The following is a 25,438-nucleotide window of genomic DNA, read 5'->3' on the forward strand; positions in this document are numbered from 1 at the left end:
TTTAATTTTAATTAATTCATCACTTAAGCAGGCCTTGTGACTGCTTTTTAAATGTGTAACTTCTGGAGACTTACCCTCCCGGGAAAACCTGCAAATATAACACGTAAGTTCGATGCGCACGCGCAGCCTCTCCCGCGCACGTGTTCGACCTCTGAACCCCTTCGTTCAGGGGAATGGAAGTTCTGGTTTCCCGCGCATGTGCAGTGCATGCAGGAAACTGGCACTTCCATTGGGCTTACAGGTGAGTACCCCGTGCGTACTCACCCGTGGAGACCCGAAGTATTAGTTTTATCTGAGAGCACGCAGGAAAAGAATGTACTCAGTTCCAGTTTAAGATTTTCTTTTGCGCTTTTTCCTTTGTTTTCTCAGCACTAGGTCTGAAAGAAATTTAACATTGTTGCTGACAGCTGCAGACTGCAATTCTGCTTACTGTGCTTAAATTGATACTTTATATTTAAGCAGTTATGAATAAATAAAAGGCTCATACTTTCACTCTGGCCCTGAGTGCCATTGGCTAGAACAATGTTATTTAAACAGTTACTGCCAATATCACAGGGATGTTATTGTTCTGCATTTCTTTATGCAGGTTGCTCAATTTCTAAGAAAGGTAACAACTGCCTTGCAGATGGTGTTGACCGCCTGATGATCTCTGTCCAACACCGACTTACATTTATATATCGTCTTTAATATAACAAAACATCCCAAGGTGCTTCACATTGGTGGTCAGACCAGAGTAGAGGAGGTGGCCAAAACATGATCGAAGAGGTAGGTCCTATATGCATCATAGGACCCCGACTTTTCCATCTTTGAGGCTCACGCCTGCTTGCGTCGAGCGCCTCACGGACCTCCCAGAAGCCAGGACCTAAATTTGCAGCGGGCGGGAGAGCTGTGCGAATGGTGAGGCAACTAGTCTGCCACTACTTTACCCCTGACATGCACCATTCTCATTGGGCGTGGGGTGTTAAAATTGGGGCTGTTGTCTTTGTCAATTGATCATTTCTCATTCTACTTGCAGATCTGTCTAAGTATTCTTTCAGTGATTCAGTCCACTAGTGTTTTTCCCCCGGTCCAAACTTCTTCCAAACTGTTATCATTTTGAAGCTTCTAGATCCTAGGTAGGTCTAGGATGTCTAATCTGGGCCATTTCTGCCACTAATGATCTTTGAACATCTTCTGGCCTAAGGCGCTTTGTTTTGCTTGCACACACATCACAGTAGGTAGAACCAAAGTTTCTTCTTTTGTAACAGATTCGGACGTGACGCCAAATGGTAATCAATAGCTCATTTATTATTATTCAAATCAAACATGCAAAAGTATCAAAAATTTGAAGACAGTTGTAATAATGCAGAGATCAAAACAACATTCGGCTCATGCAGCGATATTAGAGATTAAAACAATATACCCCGTCTGGTCTCTGGGCAGTGTAGGGGTTGTTGGTTGGGTGGTCGGTTTGGCCCGGGCCTGACCCAGTGGACGTTTTCGAGGCGTCCCCACACTCCCACTCAGTTCTGACACTGGGATCCTACCAGGCAGCTGATGCGCAGAATAACAAGCTCGAGACAGACAAGCAGGTGAAAGGTTCAAATAATAACGGTTTTATTGAGAGAAAAATAAAACAAAACAAGCAAGCAGAGAAATTAATTGGTTCAATGATACTAAACCAAGGCTACAGCTCTATACACTTTAAAAAGAGAAATAAAAAAGGAATATTATATATTCAAAACAAAGGGTACGCGAGTGCGGGAAGGAGTACGACACATCGAGGGGTATCACACATTAACACTCCCCTTAGCCTTATCCCGACCTCCTACACTATCCCTAACCTAGGTCGAACTAAAGGGGGGTCAGACTCTCATGCTCACCCAACGCATTGGAACAAAGGCCTTTAGGTTGTCCTGGGACTGCAGCTTTAGTTGGTCTGGCCTGGTAAAGTTCAGTGTGCACTGGCCACACACTCTCCTGTCAGTCAAGTAGTGGATCTTCCTCCTTGGCTGGGCGAAAAGGCTTCCCTCCTGGGTCGGGCTGCGCCGTTTAGCGAGGCCCGCTCTGGGCTCCGGTCCGTACCGGGATGGTGCACTCCGTCCCGTGTCTTCCTGGTTCCACTCTGAATCCCTGCCTGAGGTGGTGGGCACGGGGGGGGGGGGGCGGGGGGAGGGGGAACAGTCAGGTTTAAATCGGGAGGCAGTACGGACCAGGAGCTTCGCCTGCTTACCAAAGCATGGGCCTGCTGCGCATAGCCTTCCCCGTCTTGGAGACTACTTCTCCCAGTAGAGTCCTCGAAGTTTCCCTTTTGCAGCGAAGCCCCAGGATGAAATCGAAGTGAAGTGTAGAAGCTGTCTCTCCCGAAGTGTGTTCCAAGTCAAAGTGTCTCGAACAGCCCTTTCTGTCTGCTTACTAAAAACAGTTATACTCTCTCGATCTGCCTTGCCTCCTCCAGATCGAGAGGTGTCCCAGGTTACTTCGTTAACTGTAAATGGCTGCAAAACGTCCGATTTCCCACTAACGGCCTTATCACCGGCCCTCATTGTTTTTGGTTTCAGTCACACAATGGTGTCTCTGGTGCCTAGTCCTCTAAAACGGTTTCTGATATGATTGGATCTGTTAGGATGGGCCTGATGATGGTTTTAACTAGCTTAACCCTGATTGCAGTGCAACCAGGTTCATTGTTCTTACCGGCCTACTGGCGACTTGCTATTACATATTCAATTCCATGTCTGGCCTGGAATCCACATAGGGACTGTGGAATTCCAGGCCCTGTCTCCAGTCTTGTTGCTGGGGAGAAAAATGACTCACTTCCAGCAGCTTTCTGGTCACATGTCCCAGAACTCCATTTTTGTACGTTTAAAAAAAGTGGCCAACTTTGTTTGATTCGGAAAGCAGGCGAGGTGGGGGAATTTTGCAAACTCCCTACAGCAGTGGTCGGAATTAAGTTGGCAGTGTAGTCGTTTCAAGATTTCTGACTGCTAGGCAGTCTTCTGATTGTTGGGTGTTCTTCAAACCGTTGTATAGTCCTCTGACTGGTAGGTGCTCTTCTGACAGCAGGTTGGTCTTCACTGATACCTCTATCCCGAGCTCAAAAGATGCTAGGTTTTTATGCCCCCCCACCGCTACCCCCGCCCCCCCCAGAGCAGGAACCTTATACCATATGTGGGGTTGTTATTAGCAAATCCCTTACAGATTAATAACTTGCTTTTCAAAGAATTCAAGATGGTCAGCTTGTTTTAACATTGCTCATCTACCCACAAGACTGCAAGGCTGTTTTTTAAGGTGGCCAGTTAGTCTGACTGCACTTGTCTGGCTATCTCATCAGTGTCCTGGTTTTATCGCCATCTTTGGATTATCGTTCGGCTGTTTGAGTGTCTTGTACCTCTCTTATCACATAACTGTTTTGCCTCACAGTGAAGGCACCAAGCGTCGGTCACTAGCAATGTTTCCATTAAGCTGTGCGGCCGCGTAGCGTTCAGGAGCTCCCGCGCAGCCGGCTCACCGGCTTTCAAATGGAAAAAACTTTGCATGCCTCGGTATTTGGAATGGGCCGCACAGGCCCTTAAAGGGGCTGCGCACCCCCCAAAAAATTAAAGGGAACATTGGTCACTAGTCAAAGGTTAACAGTTTGAAGTTCGGCATAATAAACCACACACTCATCAAAATACGCAGCACAGCCTGCAGAGCATGATGGTTGGCAGAATTAAGAAAATTATGTCAGTTTATCCCTATTTCCAATATTCTTACACTTCCCATTTGTTCTTCTAGCAATGATCCTGAAACTATGCCCCCTTATTAAAATAACCTTTCACTGTTTACCATAGCAAAACCCTTCATCATTTTGAAAGCCTCTAAACCTGCCCCCTTAACTTTCTCTGTTCCTGAGCGGGAAAAAAAAAACTACTTTTGAACCTTACTTCATAACTATAATCTTTCACTCCTGGTATACTTCTAGTAAATTTTCACTGTACCCTTTCCACGTCTCCAATATCCTTCCTTTAATGGCCTAACCAATGTCTTGTACAAATCCAGCAACAGTTCCCTGCTTTTATATTCACTGTTTCTATATACAATATCTCTATTTTCATCAGCCCTTTCGATTGTCTTTTTGACTACTTCTAAAGACCTTTATATCTCCGCCCCTAGCTCCGAGATGGTTAAAATAGCAGTTGGGCCCTGATGATGTCATTGGAGGCCAATCTACATATTTCAAGGAGAAGCCAGATGGTTTCAGGCAGGTGTCCTTTATGCCTGCTCAGAAGAGCAGCTTCAAATCAAAGTCCGCAGAAAGAGAGCGAGACATTGGTGGGCGATTTTAACTGCCCAACCGCCTGGTTTCTGCTAAACGGGCAGGGTTAAAATTGCCCCTCCTGTCTTTTGTATGATATGTTATATGCTTGACAGGGTAGATGCTGGGAGGATGTTTTCCCTGGCTGAGGAGTCTAGAACTAGGGGTCACAGTCTCAGAATAAGGGGTCGGCCATTTAGGACTGAGATGAGGAGATCAGCCATGATCTTATTGAATGGCGGAGCAGGCTCGAAGGGCCAAATTATCTACTCCTGCTCTTATTTCTTATGTTCTTATGTTAAGCTGAGCCCCTGTCCATCTGTTGAGATCTGATCCCCATTGCCTTTCCTCGCCAGCACTCAGCTTTAGCAATCTCTTCCTCCAGATCCCACTTGACACTGACATCCATGCACCCTTACCGATTCCCCCTCTCTCTATGGTCACATTCACCTAACTATTCGACTATGCAGCCCTCACACTCCCTATCACTGTGATGCTATGAAAACAACTGACAACACACAGGGAGGGCCCTTGGTCTTGCCACCTCACTCCATCTTTGTCTCCTTCTAAGCATCTATGCTATGGATTCTCTACACTCACTCCTTCATTCTCACTCAACCTCCGCTTGTCTCCCTCATTGCAGGAAAAGAGAGCTCACAATAAAAGGCAAAGAGCAAGGACAGGAGGAGGGCCACCCTCTGTAGCCCACCTCACCCCCTGGGAGGTGGCGGTCCTGGATATCGTAGGAGTGGAGGAAGATGTGCAAGTGGGGGACGGATAGATGGGTGCATCACAGCAAGCTGGTGACAGAATAGTTTTCCATCTCTCTCACTGACATTGCATGAGTCGCTGATAATGATTCTGAAGCTCTAACAGATGGACTTATGATCATCTGCAATATGCAATGTGCATGTAACCTTGGCATCACATCTCTGACTCCTTTACTCCCCCACAGGATCATCGCAAGCACCCATCCCCACTAGCCAGGAGGAACAGCCTGAGCCTCCAGACTCCTCAGAGGAAGCTGCAACCTCTGAGGGTGCAGCGTCAGCAGAATTCAGCGCAACCAGCGCAGACACTCACACCTCGATGGGACCTTCGGGACATAGAGTAGTGTTGTCACCTGGTGTATCACAGCTCACAAGTGAGCATCAGCAGATTATGGAGACAGGGACAGCAGTGGAGAGTCCTAGTTGGAGGGCGCAGGACTCTGCCAGCTCGGCTCAGCTGCATGTCGACCCTCTGCCTCTGGGTCTATCCATAAGATCAGTGGTGCTGGAACTCCAGGAACAGATGCAGGAGTCTCTGGCAGGTTTTGTCTCCAGGGTGGAGCCAATGGAGGAGTCCATAGCGAACATGAGCAGAGCCTTTGTGGAGTCATTGGCGCATGAACGCATCACCATGGAAAGGTATGGCAACATTCATGGAGGTGATAAGTCGCCAGAGTGCTGAAAACAGGGTGAGTGTTCAGAACAGAATGACACCTCTGGAGGAGCGATGGGCATCTATTGAACAGAGAAACCAGACCTTCATGGAAGTCCTTCTGAGTAGGACTGCCAGTGCAGATACGGGTCCCCATGGCCCCCCTGATGTACAGCAAGGTGCTCTCAAGCCACTTGCAAGCGCTGATGGGGACCTGACCCATGAGAGGGAAGTTGGTGGCAGACATCAAGGAAGTGGGGGCTCCTCTCCAAGCACTCACACTTCCATGTCACTGCAGAGCCCGCGGTCAGAGCCCCACCAGAGTCCACACCCAACTGAGATTGGCGTCTCAACCCCTGCACAGCCGCAGGAGCAGCAGACTGTTGACGAGCCCTCACAGGTTTGCAACCCCAGAGGACGCCCGCCAAAGATGTCGAGACAGGAGCAGCAGGAAAATGAGCAAGGGGCCACAGGGGAAGCACCACGTAGGAGCATGCGTAAGAGAAAGATGCTGCACAAATAGTCACAAGGGTAGTCACTTGGCTGAAATTTGATGTTTTCTGTGAAAAAGCCATCAGATGAATAATGTAAATAAAATATCTGATGGCTACTGCTGTAGTTGTGGCATGTGTCATTTCGTGAATGGGACTACCACATTGAGGGCTTAGGATTACTTGCAATTGTCAGTATGGTGGTCAAATTGCTAGGAATCCGCTGGTCCTTGGCCATTGTCGATGCTCAGTTAAGAGGTTGTGAGGCAAAGGTGCTTGATTGGCTAGGCTAAGCAAATCTGGCCAAGATGAGTGCGTTCCTTGCATCCCAGGCAGCAATGTTCTCACGTACTGCTGCCGCTGGTTGATGGGCCTCTGTAAGATGTTCGTTTTCACTCTCCTCCTCCTCCTCCTCCTCCTCCTACTCTTCCTCCTCATCTGAGGAGGATATGTGAGGAGTCACTTGGTCCTCAGGAATTTGCAAGTCACGACGCTGTGTCATGTTGTGAAGGGCACAGCAAACCACGACAATTCTGGAGACCCTGGCTGCTGAGTACTGCAGGGCTCCACCTGATCTATCCAGGCATCTGAAGTGCATCTTCAGCAAACCGATGGTTTGCTCGATTATGGCTCTGGTGGACATGTGGCTGGAGTTGTAGCTCTCCTCAGCTTCATTGGATGGGCTCCTCAATGGCGTCATTAGCCACGTCCTCAGGGGATAGCCCTTGTCTCCAAGTAGCCATCCGTTATGTTGGTCTGGCGGACTGAATAGCAGAGGCACACTAGACTGGCGCAGTATGAAGGAGTCATGGCAACTGCCAGGGTACTTGGCACAAACATGCAAAATTTCCTTCTTGTGGTCACACACCAGCTGAACGTTGAGGGAGTGGAAGCCCTTGCGGTTGACAAAAATACCTGGATTGCGATGGGGTGCCTTAAGGGCCACATGTCTGCAGTCAACGATGCCCTGCACCCTTGGAAAGCCTGCCAGATAAGCTAATCCAACCGCACGCGCCGTGACACTTACTTGATCCTTGGTGAAATGGATGTGATTGTGCGCGATGGCAAAGATGTCATCGGTTACCTGCGTGATGCAAGTGTGTGTGGTCGCCTGGGAGATGCCGCTGATGTCTGCTGCTGATTCCTGGAATGAGCCTGAGGCAAAAAAGTTGAGTGCGGTGGTGACTTTGACGGTCACTGGTAAGGGTTGTCCACCTGGTCCTCTTGGCTGCAGGTCTTGTTGCAGCATTGCGCAAATGTCACCCACTACCTCTTGCGAAAGTTGGAGCCGCCTTTGGCACTGCTGCTCAGACATGTTGAGGTAGCTGACCCTGTGTCTGTAGATCCTGTTTGGGGTGTATCTCCTGCGCCAACGGGCTTCCATGCACTGGCCCCTTCTGGCCTGTGCAGCTTCAGGTGGGTGAGCAGCAGCTTGGCGCTCCTGTTGTTGCAGCTGCTGTTGGTGCTGCTGTTGTTCCTGTTTCTGCTGGTACCACGGCTGGTCTTCGTCCTCATCTAATGTCCAGAAGGGAAGGAAATAAATGGCTCCCATGCTTCTGGTATATGCCTCAGTTGAGGAAGCACTCAGTGAAGGTGGCGAGAGGGGTTTCCCAGGAGGTCACACTAGAGACGGGTGTCAGGCTCCAAACTTCCACAGCTGTGCTTATGCCTGCTAAAAGCTACCCCAGACCTGAGACAACAAATCCTGCCACCAGCAAATGATGGCTGATCAAATCTCTTTAATGGTTGACCTGCAGTTGATAGTCAGCAATCCAATTGTGCTCCCGCCAGGTTTCACCGTCGTGTTTCAGAACAGGCATGTTTCACGTGGGAAAAGGGTTAAAATTGCAAAGGCCTTTCAAAATGGCATTATAGAGGCCATTTACTGCTTGTTAACGGCCTTAACGGCCTATCCCGCCTCTTGGAGGCGGGATGGAGATGGGACCATTAGGCATGAATTATTTAAAATTGCATGGAGGCGGGGTTGGGCCCGCCCGCCAGTTTTTTGCAATTTTAAACCCCCACATGCCTCCAATCCCGCCTCCATGGCCCAATGAAAATCCTGCCCTTTCTCTGTCAACTCATATTCACAGCCAGCCCGTCGACCTTGCCATCTCTTGTGGCCTCGCTACTCCCATCGTGTCAATTGCAGATAAGGCCATCTCTGACCATTTCCTCATATCGCTCTCCACCCACATCCCCCTTCCATCCACCCCACCCAACCCTACTTCCTTCTGTGTCCGCCCCTGGAAAAAACTCTCTCTCAACTCCCTTACAACTGTACTTATGAAATCCCAACTGCCAGCCTCTGGCCCTCCATTCACCATGACATTTCTGCAGCTACTGATCTGCTCAACCACACCCTCACCACTATCTTTGATGCCCTAGTCCCTACTAAAACAATTACCCTCTCTCACCCTGGCCGTTCCCCCTGGTACGGCTCTTGTCTTTGCTCCCTTAAGTCCAAGGATATGGATATGGCGGACAACTGGTTTAGCCATTCACCGCCAGATCTGGCTGGACCACATAAAGCATTATCGGGCCCTGCTCTCGTCTGCCAAAATTGTTCACTACTCCAGATTCATTCTGGAATGCAAAGATAAACCCAGGCTTCTATTCGCCACTGCTAACCATCTTCTTAAACCCCTCTCCCCTGTCTCCTCCACCCTCACCTCCGATAACAAGTGTGAGGAGCTCATGGACTTCTTTGTCTCTAAGATTGAGACCATCCGTTCAGCTGCCTCTGCCACTTCCCTTCCTTCCCCTAGCCTACTGGACCCAAACTTCCTCTAAGGTTCCCCCCTGCCCTAGCCCTGAACTCACATCTTTCTTCAGTTTCTCTCCGATCTCCCTTCATGATCTCTCTGAGCTCATCTTGTTTATGAGACCCACCTCCTGTTCCCTCGACCCTATTCCCGCCAAACTGCTGACCATCCAACTTCCTTTTCTGGCTCCCATGTTAGCTTATATTGTTAACGGTTGTCTCTCCTCAGGCACTGTCCCCCTCTCCCTCAAGTCTACCGTCATCACCCATCTCCTCAAAAAAAAATCTTGATCCCTCCGTCCTTGCAAACTACCGCCCCATCTCCAACCTCCCTTTCCTCTCCAAAGTCCTTGAACGTGTTGTCGCCTCCCAAATCCGTGCCCATCTTTCCCGCAATTCCATGTTTGAATCCCTCCAATCAGGTTTCTGCCCTTGCCACATTACCGAAACGGCTCTCATCAAAGTCACAAATGACATCCTTTGTGACTGTGACAAAGGTAAACTATCCCTCCTCGTCCTTCTTGACTTGTCTGCAGCTTTTGACACGGTTGACCACTCCATCCTCCTCCAAAACCTCACCACCATTGTCCAGCTGGGTGGGACTTCACTCGCCTGGTTCCATTCTTATCTATCTAATCGTAACCAGAGAATCACCTGCAACGGCTTCTCTTCCCGCTCCCGCATTGTTACCTCTGGTGTCCCCCAAGGATCTATCCATGGCCCCCTCCTATTTCTCATCTACATGTTGCCCCTTGGTGACATCATCCGAAAACACAGCGTCAGTTTCCACATGTACGCTGACGACGCCCAGCTCTACCTCACCACCGCTTCTCTCGACCCCTCCACGGTGTCTAAATTGTCAGACTGCTTGTCCGACGTACAGTTCTGGATGAGCAAAAATTTTCTCCAATTAAATATTGGGAAGACTGAAGCCATTGTTTTCGGTCCCCACCACAAACTCTGCTCCCTAGCCACTGACTCCATCCCTCTCCCTAACATCTGTCTGAGGCTGAACCACACTGTTTGCAGCCTTGGTGTCATATTTGACCCTGAAATGAGCTTCTGACCACATATCTGCAGCATAACAAAGACCGCCTACTTCCACCTCCGTAACATAACCTGTCTTCGCCCTTGCCTCAGCTCATCCGCTGCTGAAACCCTCATCCATGCCTTTGTTACCTCTAGACTTGACTATTCCAATGCACTCCTGACTGGCCTCCCACATTCCACCCTATGTAAACATGAGTTCATCAAAAACTCGGCTGCCCATGTCCTAACCCGCACCAAGTCCCGTTCGCCCATCACCCCTGTGCTCGCTGACCTACATTGGCTCCCGGTTAAGCATCACCTCGATTTCAAAATTCTCATCCTTGTTTTCAAATCCCTCCATGGCCTCGCCCCTCCCTATCTCTGTAATCTCCTCCAGCAGCCCCCCCTTCCCCCCCACCCCGAGAAATCTGCGCTCCTCTAATTCTGCCCTCTTGAGCATCCCTGATTATAATCACTCAACCTTTGGTGGCCGTGCCTTCTGTTGCCTAGGCCCTAAGCTCTGGAATTCCCTCCCTAAACCTCTCCGCCTCTTTACCTCTCTTTCCTCCTTTAAGATGCTCCTTAAAACCTACCTCTTTGACCAAGCTTTTGGTCACCTGCCCTAATTTATCCTTATGTGGTTCGGTGTCAAACTTGTTGTCTTAAAAGACTCCTGTGCAGCGCCTTGGGACGTTTTACTACGTTAAAGGCGCTATATAAATACAAGTTGTTGTTGTTGTCTATTGTTTCCCTCTTCCTCCTCTGACCATACACACACAAGCACGCATATATACTCTCTCCACACATACACATACAAAAAGTCTTCTCACACACACACCCATATTCTCCCTGCATGCACATACACATATATACTCTTTCTGTGCACACATGCGCACATACGTACTCTCAGGACGCACGCACATACCCATGCATACACATATATATTCTATCTGCACAGACACACAAATGCATATACACATATACTCTCTGCACGGACACGCACATACACATATATACTCTTTGCACGCACACGTATATACTCACTATGCGCGCACACACTAATATACACATATATATTCTCTCCGCACAGACACAAAAATGCATATATATATAGTGGGGGTGAAATTGGGTGCCTTTGCGCCTCCCGTTAGCGCCCACGAGAGTGCTAACGGGGCACAAATGGCTTTGCGACCGGGCACGACGCTGACATCGAGTTTTGCGGCAGCACTATAGCGTTGCACCCTGATCTCCTTCGCCCGGAGATCGTGACATAATTGACGTGTGCGTCGCCCCGGTAACGCCCCGGGCCCGAAATTGACTTCCACCTCCTGCAGCAGTGCCGGTCAAAAACACCGACAACTGCAGGAGGCGTGCATAGGGCTGCCGGCCACTTCAGAGGCAATGATTAAAGGCGAGGTGGCCGAGGTAATTAAAAAAAAAACTTACCTTTCTTGTTCCAGGTTTTTTCGCAGTTTCCTGCCCGCGATCGATCGGCTCAGCACTCTGCTTGATTGCTGGGCTGATCAGGCGGGTTCGCGGCTGTCTTGGTGGTACTTTTTATGTTGCAGAGCCTGCAGCAATGGCCATTCCCTTTAAGGGAGGGAAGGAGCCTCTGAACGCGGCAGTGCTGCACGGCCCAGTGTGCAGCGCTGCTGAAGTCTCCACCTCGCTCTCCAACGTTAGCGCCCTAAGAAGGAAGTGGAGTGCTAGATTTAGTGCTCCACTTCCCTGTTGGGATGCTAAAACTCAATTTTACGGTCGCCAGCGCTAATTAGCGCGGGGCGCTAAAGATAGTGCCCAGGCGATTTTAGCACCCCAAAATGGTTGATACCGAATTTTTCCCCCATACTCTGCGCGGAAACGCACATACACATATATGCTCCTTGCATGCACACGTATATACTCACTATGCGCGCACACAAATAGTAGATTTCTAGCACTAGAGAGGGAAAATTTGTGTGGTTTGTGCCACACATTGGCGCCACAAGATGGCGCGAAAACAGCATTGATAGCTGTAACGACAGCTGATGCCGGTACCAGTATCACACGCCATATCGGTCTGTCAGGTAGCTCTACCGGTAAACTCGCTCGGCAGGGACCTCGCTATTATGGAGATCATGACGTCAGTGAGTGTGCAACGCTCACTGGAGGCCCGATCTCCCAACTTCCTTATAGCCAATGGACTGACTGGCTGGAGTTAACAACGACAGTTTGAGGTGGCGCACAGCAGCAGTAAGCCGGCTCCAATGACGCTATTTAAAGGGATCATCACCAATCACTTGCACCTGACAGGTTTGTGAAGTTTGAGTGGCTGTGTGTTAGTTCTTGCTACTGCAAAAGTTTTCTTTAGTAATTTCAAGGTTCTTTGGTATCAGGAGTTTTCTGGCAAGTACAAAACTGCATAATTATTTCTGGAAAGATTCAAACTACAACACTTGCAAAGATTAATGGGGGATGTACTGTCAGTCGACCTCGCCCTCCAGGATCTACATTGGAGGGAGCGGAGACAGTGAGAAAGATGGGAACATGTGTGCAGAGGGAGAAGGAAGGGCATCAGGGCTCTCAACAGGAGGCCTTACACTCCAAGGTTACTCCAAGAGAACTTCTACTTTCAATTAAGCGAGGAGTAGTGTATTAGAAGGCTCCACTTCACCAAGGAGGTGGTCACAGAACTCTGCTACCTCTTGCAACCAGACCTTCAGCCTCAGATCAGGGCGACCACGGCTCTTCCAGTGGCAGTCAAGGTCACTGTGGCCTTCAGATTCTTCGCCAGCAGATCCTTCCAGTCTGCAGCAGGAAACATGGCTAACATCTTGCAGTTCGCCATCCATCGCTGCATCTATGAGGTCACTGAGGCTCACTACAGTAGGAGAAGGGAGTACATTGGTTTCCCCATCACCAGAGAGAAGCAGGACGAGCATGCATGTGGCTTTGCCAGGATAGCAGGATTTCCGATGGTGCAGGGCATCATTGACTGCACCCACGTGGCTTTGGGGGCACCGCATAACAATCCTGGGATCTTCCATAACCGCAATTGCTACCTGTTGTTTGTGTACCTTTTTCTACTCACGTGCTCCTATGAAGTGCTGCCCTGTGGCTGCAGCACGGCTGGTGGAAGTCTGCTGAGTTTCCGTGCGGGACACTTCAGATGGCCTTGCAGGATGACCTCGACCAGCTCTGGACCTGGAAGGCCCGGCTATAGACTGCACCAGCTCGGCATGGCAGCAGCAGTCTGGCCTGACTGGATGACAGGCAGTGACAAGCGCAGTAGTGGAGTGGCAGTGGTGGGAGCAGGAATGTTGTCATCCTGAGAGAAGACAGCCGGTTCCTGCTCCACTGATCCACTGCCACTCTCCCAGGGCAGCACCTCAGCATCCCTAGCAACCTGTTGAAGCACAGATTGCTGGCCTGCTGCAACACCGTGAAAGGCCCAGTTGACGGTGGTAGACCTGAAGGGATAATTACTAGTCCTAGCCCTTTTCGGGCTACCCTAGATCAGGCGTATTCCCCAGACGTTCACCTTCAACTAAAGTTAGAGATAGCCAAATTCTATAAGACGCTTAATTGGGTCTAAAAGTCCAGGCTATCTCTTTATAAAGGAAAGGAACGACTTGAAGATGTTACCATCTTCCAGATAGCACTTTTAATAAGTTTAACTAGACTGTAACCTTCCGAATATTATGAGGGTCCGGAAACCCCCCCGCCCCAGAATTCTGCAACTCCTCACAAAAGAGTGTACAGAAATTGAGTTTGCGAGTTTGATACAGAAATACTATTTGAGGCAATTCTAAACATTATATAGATTTATTTAAGAGCTGACATACAGTTAACAGCTGGTGAGTCAATCATGACTTTAACAGTTCAAAATACAAATAGCTTACATTTCTTATTCTCAGAGATCCTTATTCTCAAATCTTAACTTCATTTTTACATTTCTTATTATTTCTAATCCAGAATATCCACCAAAATCAAATAAGAGTACCTCTTGATCCCCGAGACTCAAAGAGTTAAAAACTTACAGAGCCTGCCTCTGAAGTTGAGAATCACTTGCCCCTTCCAGCGACTTCTGACTTTCTATTTGAAAGCTCTATTTTTATACTCCTTTTTAGTGGTTTATTCTTTGAAGTTTTCTGCTGATATAAGCTAATTATCTCTAGTCATCTCCTGTTGAATTCTTTCTAATCTTACTGTCATTTCAGCTGTTAACTTTCAGAATCCTGTCTGCTGTGTAGGTGTTTCAAAAACTTATTATAAAAAATAGTTATTACAGATTTATCTCTTTGATGCCATTCTTACGAAGGGCTTCAATTCAATTCTTAATATTGGCTTAACTGGTTATAATCAGACGTTGTGTCTCCTAACTGTTTCATTTCCAATACAAAAATCATGGGATTGCTTGGTGTCATTTTTTAAAGTCATATTTTCAAAGTCTTCTGTTTTGTACCTTTTACAATATGTAAATCAAAAACACTTCAACTAGAGTGTTTGTTGCATTTCTTAGCCACTTCAATTGGTTGTATATATCATCGTGTTTCCTGTTTCTGATTTGATGTTACTTTTATCAAAGGCACATGGTTTTTTAATGTTCTGTGTTTCTATTCGAAGTGTTAGTTTTTAACACTTTACTTGGGCATTGCTATTGTGTTGGTTCCAAACTGCAGACTCCTTGGAAGCAAGCCTTTGCTTCTTCAATAGGACCTTTGTCTCAGTATTAACAATCAATTCCCATTTCAAAAGCTTGTGTGGTGTTTACAACTTTTGTGTTAACACTTCATCTTATCTCAGAAGCCTGTATTGACAGCTTGTGTCATTGAGACGTTTAGATTTTTAAACCCAGTAGGTCATGTTTTAATAATATCAGAAATCTGTTCATAGGATGGTGTATTTTTCTGAAATATGGCTTTTCCTTTATAGACCCAACCATGATGGGAGCAGTCAGAGCTTGGGTGGCATCATGCTGAGACTGCATGAGAGCAGCCAGAGGTTGGATGCCACCAAGCATAGACTCCATTACAGCACTAAGACATTGGGTCGCTTCCACCTATGCTGCACCTTGTAGCGCCCCATTAACACCATCAATGGGAGGCACTAAAAGGACGAATTCTTCCCACTTTTAGTCTAAACACCGCCCATTTCTTGGCTAAAATGAATTTCTAGCCCTTTGTGTTTTTATTTTAGATTTCCAATATTCGTGGTTTTCCTTTCTACTTCTACCATAGCATGTTGCCTTGGAAACAGTGCTGCAGAAGTTCACATGGGGCTTACAATAGTGTTTAAAGCCAAATAAAACGGAGGGTGGAGCCTGGCCACTGAGACCAAGATCCTTCTAAACACTGAGATTAAGAATGGTACTTTTCTTGCTGTTTATTTTACAATCCTCAGTTATTTGTTCTGTTTCTTAGGTACAATGAACAGCAGACACACTATGAGCAGTGGGGTCAGTATGTTGGAGAAATTGAAATTGAGGGATATGAAAAAAGGGAGCAGCTTCTCCGTGGAGTAAGGGACCATTCTTATGGTAACAAAAATTGTGTTTTTTAAAAATATATACATTTTCGAGATCCTTGTATGCTTCCCCACTTTTGTGTGTTGTAGTCAAATTTTCAACAATTTTCACTGATGGGGTTTTCCATCAGCATGAAAAGCACGTGCATCATTTATCTCATTTTTAAAGCCATGATGTGTTCTGGCACGGCTCTGTCTACCTCACACCTCAAGTTTGAGTTCACTTGAGCTGGCAGACTGTTGCCAGTAAGTGGCTTCAGCGTGTGTGTCTGGTTCAGTGAAGTGGCCTGAATACATTGGCAGCTCCGATTGTCTCTGAGATCACGTGCCTACTTTGCCTGTGCAGGCCATTGCATATCAGACAAGATCAGCAGACGCACCGCCTGTGCATGCAGACTGATGTTTTGTGCTTTGGAGGAGACTGAAACATTGTTGTTTGCAGGGAATTTTTTGCCGGGATTGTCTCACACTGACTCCACATATAATAAAGGCTGGCTTTCCAGATTAAAAAGTAGTTTACAAATACATTTAGCTGTAATGTCCCCCAGTGCTGCACACAGTTTACAGCAATGATGGGGGGGGGGGGGGGAGTATTTCTTACAGAAACCATATAGATATGATTCACCTGAAATGTAATTGTAAAGTTATAGGAAACTTAAATGTGCATTAAATGCTCCAAGCAACTTCATGCATGTTCATCTTCTGCTGTGTCTAATGCAATTGTCATCCACTCTTCTACACTGACTACCTGACTGTGAAAGGCTGAAATCCAATGAGGCAGTTATACTGCGCATTGTGTGTCACTGTGAAGTGGTCCTAGCTTCAGAGTGATGCGAAGTGTGCAGCGTAACTGTAGCCAAACAGGTGTGATCTGCACTTTTTCAGGTGTGAAACCATCTCTAGGTGGTAATGTCACAGACTCCTCCATCACCATCCTTGCGTATGTCCTGTCCCACCGGCAGGACAGACCCACCGAGGTGGCGGCACAGCACAGTGGTATTCAGTCGGGAAGGAGTGGCCCTGGGAGTCCTCAACATTGACTTCGGACCCCATGAAGTGTCATGGCTTCAGGTCAAGCATGGGGAAGGAAACCTCCTACTGATTACCACCTACCACCCTCCCTCAGCTGATGAATCAGTATTCCTCCATGTTAAACACCACTTGAAAGCGTGTAGCAAGGCCACAGAATCTATTCTGGGTGGGGGATTTCAATGTCCACCACCAAGAGTGGCTCGGTAGCACCACTACTGACCGAGCTCGCTGAGTCCTGAGGGATATAGCTTCCAGACTGGGCCTGCGGCAGGTAGTGAGAGAACCACAAGGGAAAAACCTACTTGACCTCATCGTCACCAATCTAGCTGACACAGATGCATCTGTCCATGACAGCATTGATAGCAGTGACCACTGCACAGCCCTTGTGGAGACAAAGCCCTGTCTTTACACTGAGGACACCCTCTATCGTGTTCTGTGGCCCTACCACCGTGCTAAATAGGATAGATTCAGAACAGAGCTAGCAGCTCAAAACTGGGCATCCATGAGGCTCTGTGATTCCATCAGCAGCAGCAGAATTGTACTCCACCACAATCTGTAACCTCATGGTGTGGCATATCCCTCACTCTACCATTACCATCAAACCAGGCAACCAACCCTGGTTCAATAAAGAGTGTAGAAGAGCATGCCAGGAGCAGCACCAGGTGTACCTAAAAATGAGGTAACAACCTGGGGAAGCTGCAACACAGGACTACATGCATGCTAAAAAGTGGAAGCAGCATGCTATCGACAGAGCTAAATGATACACAATCAATGGATCAGATCAAAGCTCTGCAGTCCTGTCACATCCAGTCGTGAATGGTGGTGGACAATTAAACAACTAATGGGAGGAGGAGGCTCCATGAATATCCCCATCCTCAATGTTGGTGGAGCCCAGCACGTGAGTGCAAAAGACAAAGCTGAAGCGTTTGCAACCATCTTCAGCCAGAAGTGCCGAGTGGATGATCCATATTGGCCTCCTCCTGACCTCTCCACCATCACAGAAGTCAGTCTTCAGCCAATTCGATTCACTCCACGCTATGGGCCCTGAAAACATCCTGGCTGTCGTGCTGAAGACACGTGCTCCAGAACTAGCCATGCCTCTAGCCAAACTGTTTCAGTACAGCCACAATACTGGCATCTACCCGACAAAGTGGAAAACTGGCCAGGTATGTCCTGTCCACAAAAATCCAATCCGGCCAATTACCGCCACATCAGTCTATTCTCAATCATCAGCAAAGTGATGGAAGGTGTCGTTGACCGTGCTATCAAGCGGTACTTACTCACCAATAACCTGCTCATCGATGCTCAGGTTGAGTTCTGCCAGCACCACTCGGCTCCAGTCCTCATTACAGCCTTGGTCCAAACATGGACAGAAGAGCTGAATTCCAGAGGTGAGGTGAGAGTGACTGCCCTTGACATCAAGGTAGCATTTGACCGAGTGTGGCATCAAGGAGCCCTAGTAAAATTGATGTCAATGGGAATTGGGGGGAAAACTCTCCACGGGCTGGAGTCATACCTAGCACAAAGGAAGATTGTTGTGGTTGTTGGAGGCCAATCATCTCAGCCCCAGGACGTCGCTGCAGGAGTTCCTCAGGGCAGTGTCCTCGGCCCAACCATCTTTATCTGCTTCATTAATGACCTTCCTTCCATCATAAGGTCAGAAGTGGGGATGTTCGCTAATGATTGCACAGTGTTCAGTTCCATTTGCAACTCCTCAGATAATGAAGCAGTCCATTCCTGTATGCAGCAAGATCTGGACGACATTCAGGCTTGGGCTGATAAGTGGCAAGTAACATTCACACTACACAAGTGCCAGGCAATGACTATCTCCAACAAGCAAGAGTCTAACCACTGCCCCTTGACATTCAACAGCATTACCATTGCTGAATCCCCCACCATCAACATCCTGGGGGGTCACCATTGACCAGAAACTTAACTGGACCAGGCACATAAATACTGTGGCAACAAGAGTGGATCAGAGGCTGGGTATTCTGCGGCGAATGTCTCACCTCCTGACTCCTCAAAGCCTTTCCATCATCTACAAGGCACAAGTCAGGAGTGTGATGGAATACTCTCCACTTGCCTGGATGAGTGCAGCTCCAACAACACTCAAGAAGATCGACACCAATCAGGATAAACGAGCTCGCTTGATTGGCACCCCATCGTGGCTGCAGTGTGTACCATCTACAAGATGCACTGCAGCAACTCGCCGATGCTTCTTCAGCAGAACTTTCCAAACCCACGATCTCGTCCACCTAGATGGACAAGGGCAGCAGGCACATGGGAACACCATCACCTCCAAGTTCCCCTCCAAGTCATACACCATCCTGACTTGGAAGTATCTCGCCGTTCCTTCATCGTGGCTGGGTCAAAATCCTGGAACTCCTTCCCTAACAGCACTGTGGGAGCACCTTCACCACACGGACTGCAGCGGTTCAAGAAGGCGGCTCACCACCACCTTCTCAAGGGCAATTAGGGATGGGCAATAAATGCTAGCCTTGCCAGTGACACCCACATCACAGGAACAAGTAAAAAAAAAACTTACTCCTGTCAGTTTAAAGTTGTGTTTCGCATGAAAAAAATCAAATTATCCTGTAGTGTGAATCAAGCAAATTTAATAGTAGAAGAGGGGAGCTTTTTCCACAATTTTAATTCCAATTAAAGGATAATTCAAAATTCTTAATTTGAATTAAGACTGTAGTTTCAATTACATGCTCCAACTGGAACCAGTCTGAAGCAACCTTTAGAATCTAAAGTTGTGAAAGCTCCTCAAGGGTATATGCAGGAGCAACGAAATGTCTTTGATGTTATTAAAGAACCAACAGGATAATTGCTCACTTCCGATATTCAGACCAAAAGTATGTATACACTTTCCTGGTAAAGACTAATAGGAATGAGGCTTTATAATTCAGTGCTGCCCACTCACCCTGTTCTCAGATGTTCTCTGCAGCATTAATAATAAAACAAAATTGGATCTGGCCCTTTCTTCATCCCAGTAATTTATCTGATAAAAGTCGGACATGATTGGCTTCACATTTTGATGAGTTAGCCAAAGTCCGGCCTTGGTTTATTCCTGCGCTGTAGTTTATTTCCTGTTTAACAAAATCTTCTATTGTGAACATGACCATCTGGTATGAATGCAATACACTGCAAAAATGCAGAATCTCGCAGAATGACTGCTCTAGTACTAGAAGGATTGAATTTACGAGCCAGCATAAGATTGAACACTTTTGAATTTCAGGAGTGCAAGAAATGTTCTTTCTAACGTACAAAGCCCTGGTTAGACCACACCTGGAGCACTATGAGCAGTTCTGGGCACCACACCTTAGGAAGGATATATTGGTCTTGGAGGGAGTTCAGCGTAGGTTTACCAGAATGATACTCGGACTCCAAGGGTTAAGTTACGAGGAGAGATTACACAAATTAGGGTTGTATTCCCTAGAATTTAGAAGGTTAAGGGGTGATCTGATTGAAGTTTTCAAGATATTAAGGGAAACAGATAGGGTAGATTGAGAGAAACTATTTCCGCTGGTTGGGGATTCTAGGACTAGGGGGCATAGTCTAAAATTTAGAGCCAGACCTTTCAGGAGTGAAATTAGGAAACACTTCTACACACAAAGGGTGGTAGAAGTTTGGAACTCTCTTCCGCAAACGGCAATTGATGCTAGATCAATTGTTAATTTTAAATCGGCGATTGATTGCTTTCTGTTAACCAAAGCTATTAAGGGATATGGGCCAAAGGGGGATATATGGAGTTCGGTTGCAGATCAGCCATGATGTCGTTGAATGGCGGAGCAGGCTCAAGGGGCTGAATGGCCTCCTCCTGTTCCTACATTCATATACTCCTAATTAAGGAGAAAGCTTTGCTTGAGGCATCGCGGACTTTTGTAAACTCACAATTATCTGACTTTCTGCATTTGTGTTACAAATGTACTAAAATTTATGGACAGGAAAAGACCCTCTGATCCATCCAGCCTGACCCATAAAATTGTGATGTCCTCCCCACTGATGTTCCCTGTAATTTTTTTTGGTGTGCGTGGCTGCACGGCCCATTCAATTTTTCACACATGCGCGGTCATTTCCATTGAAAAAGCAGTGAGCGGCCTGAGGGGGACCTCCAGACGTTGCTCCCCACCCCGCTATGTAATTTCCTGTGAGAGGCGAAAAACCAGATTAAAAACCCAGCCACTACTGATACGCTCAATAGAACATTAATGGGATTATTTAAGTGGTCCCATAGTGCTTAAACATGATATATAAAGTGCAAGATTCTAAAATGAATTATAATGCTGATAATGTTATTATCTATCCATAGGTATCAGGAATTGGGGTCATATGCACCGCTACGTTTTGATTTTTGCACACTTTGAGGTAATGCATCACAACTTTCTAATGGGTCCTGATACAATTAGTTTAAAGTGTTACTACTCATGTACTCTACCATAGCTCCTTAGATGTCATAAGATTTTCATGTTGCAATGCTTCATTTCCATAGACATCCACCATGTAGTATGTAGATAATCAGTAGAGCCTCCTTCTTCCATATGTATTACCAATGAGATTGGGATGTCTAACCGTAAATGTGATAGAAAGACTTGCATTTATATAGCACCTTTCACAACCTTGGGACGTCCCAAAGCGCTTTACAGTCAACGTTTTGAAGTGTAGTCACTGTTGTAATGTAGGAAACGCAGCAGCCAATTTGCGCACAGCAAGCTCCCACAAACAGCAATGTGATAATGACCAGATATTCTGTTTTAGTGATGCCGATTGAGGGATAAATATTGGCCCGGACACCAGGGATAACTCCCCTGCTCCTCTTCGAAATAGTGCCAAGGGATATTTACATCCACCTGTGAGAGCAGACAAGGCCTCGGTTTAACGTCTCATCCAAAAGACGGCACCTCCGACAGTGCAGCGCTCCCTCAGTACTGCACTGGAGTGTCAGCCTAGATTTTTGTGCTCAAGTCTCTGGAGTGGGACTTGAACCCACAACCTTCTGATTCAGAGGTGAGAGTGTTACCCACTGAGCCATAGCTGACCCTGTTAATGTGTCCGTGAACGATTTTCATGGTAGCAACGCGCGCCTGGACCTTGTCTTCCCACAAGACGACCGACGCACAACCGACGAACAACCACGGAACAGCAACCGCCTAACACCGATTCCTCCAAAGGCGACCCCGCCTTTGCGAACGTATTCGCAAGGTAAGCGCAGTCTGGAGCAGATCCCGTTTGACACGGACAAAACTGAACCGGACCCCGTTTTTTTTGTGAGCAATTTTCACAAAAGAAGCACGCCATGGAAGCACCAGCCGTTTTGCTGTCGCTACCGCAATCCAGGGAGCCACAGTCTCCCTCGTGCTTTATAAAGGTAGAAGCCCCGTTCGACGAGAACATCGATGCGGCGCCGACCACACACTTGCTTACGGTCCCCGTACTCGTCTTTCCTACCGCCACACGGATCGTCCGCCTCTACGTCCAAAGCAACAGCAAGTATACATCTCTCCAAGCGCGGGGTACAGCATGTTCGGGCCCACAAAATCGGAGCGCGCCCTGCGGGGATACCACGAGGACTCACCCCCGCGAACCACGAGGACCCATCCCTCGCGAACCACGAGGATCCATCCCTCGCGAACCACGAGGACCCTGCCCTCATGAAACACGAAGACTCGTTCCCCGCCGACGACGCACCAGCCCGTCAGCCTGCTGGTTGTGTTACCTACTACACGATTCGGCGTGAACAAAAGGCGTGCCGCCCTCCCGGCTGTTTTCTCCTAAATCTACAACTGTTACAAGTGTTGCCGCCCTCCAGGCAGAGTTAACCCCTCCTGAAAGCAACAACAACCTGGACCGTTGCCGCCCTTTCTCCAGTTTTCCCTTTTAACAAATGCAAATGTCTATTGAAGCTGTATACATCGAGGACGGGTCCAACGGGCATCCTGCGGCCGCGATCAACACGTGGAAGTTGCTCTGATCACAGATCAACACAGCAACTTTTCACCCTCCGTTCTGTTAATGTCGTAGCATTATGGCACGCACTGTTCCGTGCGTTCCAGCCTCCTGAAGGTTTCGCTCACCAGTCAACGGAGACATCGCCCGCGTCCGCCCAATCTGCCCGTCACTCTGATAAGGCCTGCTGTTTCGCACGTCTCTAAGGTCCTTCGCCTGACGGATACGTTTTATTCGCCATGACGTACATAAGGATCCGCTCACGAGCAGCATCTTCATACCTCGCCTACTAAGCCGAGACAGCACGACCGCCAAGACCACAGGCCCAGGAATTACTATTCTATGGGATACTATGGAAAGTGATGAATTCAAGAATTGGGTACATGGCCAAATTCCCAATATGCTCTCCTAACAGGAATACTGAAGAGGATAATTTACCACAGTATTTCAGATATGTCTTATACTTATAGCAGATTAGGATACTTGAAGTCAAATGACCTTGAGATCCAGACCATTACATTATTAATTTTCTTGATTAACAACTGCACTTTGATTTGGATTTCTCAGTATATGGTTGGTAATTACTCACACACATTCACGTTTGCTATTGGAGGTCACCTCTCCATGCACGCATTCCATGCTTCCTCTTCCAAAGCCCCTTCTGTTAAGTCTGTGGGTTGTATTATAAATAATCACAGACTCCACTGTTAACAAAATAAAACACGTCTTTACTATTCAGAGGCTCGGGCGATTCTGCCCTAGTTAACGTATCACAACCCTTATATACTGGTGTGGTCACTATCGGTATTACAGTATACATGAGCCAATAGATAGTGCCACCCTAAAGTAGTACTCTTAAAGGCGAACGGTTACATTCTATAGTTCCCTTAAAGGTAAACGGTTACATACACAACACTCCTCCCTTCCTAGCTTATTACTTACAGAATCCCGTTAAACATACAATCTTCAACTTTATATAAACAGTTTGCAGATATACTCTCGATGGAGTCAACGTCATATTACAATTTACAGATATACTCTCAATGGAGTCAACGTCATATAACAGTTTACAAACATACTCTCAGTGGAATCAGTTTACAGGTTCAGTCTCTGTGGGAACAGTTCATAAATTCAGTCTCTGGTATTAATTCGTTCCAGACAGCATCCTCCATAGCCTTTTTTTTTTTTTTTTTTAACAGCTTGTACTTTCGTCCTGTTGAACCAGCAGTGCGGACTTATACAACCCACTGGCTGTCTTGATAATGTCCCTGGATTTTTTTTTACAAATTTAGCACCTTTCGTAGTGTTCGGACTGAGGTAGTAGAAGTAATAATATTTTAAACAGTTATTATTTTCTGCTTCTTCTTTTTCTTTTCTGCCTTTTTGAAACTCTCCGAGCTCTTTTCCCGGCTGCCATCTGTAGCGCCACCAACTCTCTATGTTCCTTAGACCTTAAGTGCTTCCTCAGGATTTCAGCACTTTGGGAGTTCCCATCACAATTTGGGCAGACCACATCCTCATAACATTCGGTGTCACTCAACAGGTCAAAACCCTTCTTCAAGCAATCATATTCATCCTGCTCTTCCTCGGATGTCTGCCCTTCCTTCCCTCCTGGCCTCATTTGTGCGTTCAATCCTTTCCCTTCCTTCAGGGATTTCGTTATCAGGCTATTTAATCCTTCTACTGAAGTAGCTGTTTCCCCATTCTCCTGTTCCCCTGGACGTAATTCAGCGTACTCCTCCATTTCATCCATCATTTTCTCCAATGCTTTCATCTTCTCTTCCTCTTGTACTTTGGCTTCCAGTGCTTGGAGAAGTTGCGCCTCGATGCTCTCTAGCTCATGTTCAGGGCCCATTCCCAGTTGAAACTGTTCTTCAAGTCGGTCAACCTCGGTAATTGCCGCCTCATATTTGTCTTGGGCTTCCTTCCATATTTTTATGAGTTCTGCCATGTCTTTCACCTCTACATCCTCATCTATGTATGGAACTTCTACCGATGAGTCTGTCTTGGCCCTGAGCTCCTCAAGAATTTCCTGCAGCCTTTGGACTTCTTGCTCATGTTCAACCTTTAGTTGCTCATATACTTCCAACGAAACTAGCTTTTCGGAGGTTGCTGAGTTAACCCCCTCCAGAATTGTAGTCTGGGCCTGTTCATTATGTTTTTTCAACTTCTCGCACTCTGCTTGTAAGGAGTCGTAGAGAAGAACTGGAATAAAATCCTGGCTTCCTGAAGATTCCTCTTCATTTGTTTCTTTCGCAATTTCCTGTTGGAGTTCAGCCAAGGCTGCTATGCTATCTGCCTCTCGAAGTCTCACTGCCATCAACTCTTCTTTATTCTTGCAGTCCATCTCAGCCATTTCCCGTTTACTTTAATTTAACTGAGTGAGTAGTCCCTTATTTTGGGCTGAGAGATATTGCACCTTCTCATGTAGACCCTTGCACTCCTTCTCTGCTTGACATAGCTGATTACCGCTGATTTGGTTCTGCGTTTCAAGTTCCAACATCCTTTGCTTAGCTTCTTTCAGTTTCGCCCCTATAAGCTCCTCTTGCAACATGGCCACATTATTCTCATCAGGTAAAGAAGCGTTTCTCTTTTCCATGTCCAAGATTTGTTTCTGCATCTCCTTAAGAGCACCTTGTGATTCAACTTCTCTTAACTTTGCCTGCACTAGCTCCGTCTCTAATTGCAGAACAAAATCCTCAGTGCAGCGTGATTTGCCCTTCTGCTGTATCTCTAGATCATGCAAATATTCTAACCCCTGAACATCATCAGGGAGATGTGATCGGTAATTGGTCACGATGGCTCTATGGTCGCTCTCTGCTTGAGCCAGTAGGTTCTGTTGTCTTTCCAGACTCTCCCATTCGGTGTCATAGAACTTTTTCATTGTTTTCATCTCTTGTACGAGGCGGTAACTTAATTGTTCTAATTGTTGTTGTACTTTGAAATAGCGTTGAGTTCGAGCCCGGTGTTCCT

General features: G+C 47.1%; 1 protein-coding gene across 1 annotated transcript in view; it reads left to right on the forward strand.

The window, feature by feature from the left end:
• The window catches only part of LOC147116682 (uncharacterized), a 207,506-nt gene that overhangs the window by 60,345 nt on the left and 121,723 nt on the right, over window positions 1-25,438 (forward strand). Inside the window, exons 6-7 of the mRNA XM_085991793.1 lie at window positions 15,382-15,497; window positions 20,832-20,887. Of these exons, the coding sequence (XP_085847919.1) occupies window positions 15,382-15,497; window positions 20,832-20,887 (172 nt within the window). The remainder of the gene's footprint in view (window positions 1-15,381; window positions 15,498-20,831; window positions 20,888-25,438) is intronic.

Source organism: Somniosus microcephalus, chromosome 6, assembly GCF_052327205.1.
Source record: "Somniosus microcephalus isolate GS21.2 chromosome 6, FLI_Smic_1.0, whole genome shotgun sequence".
Lineage (NCBI taxonomy): Eukaryota > Metazoa > Chordata > Chondrichthyes > Squaliformes > Somniosidae > Somniosus > Somniosus microcephalus.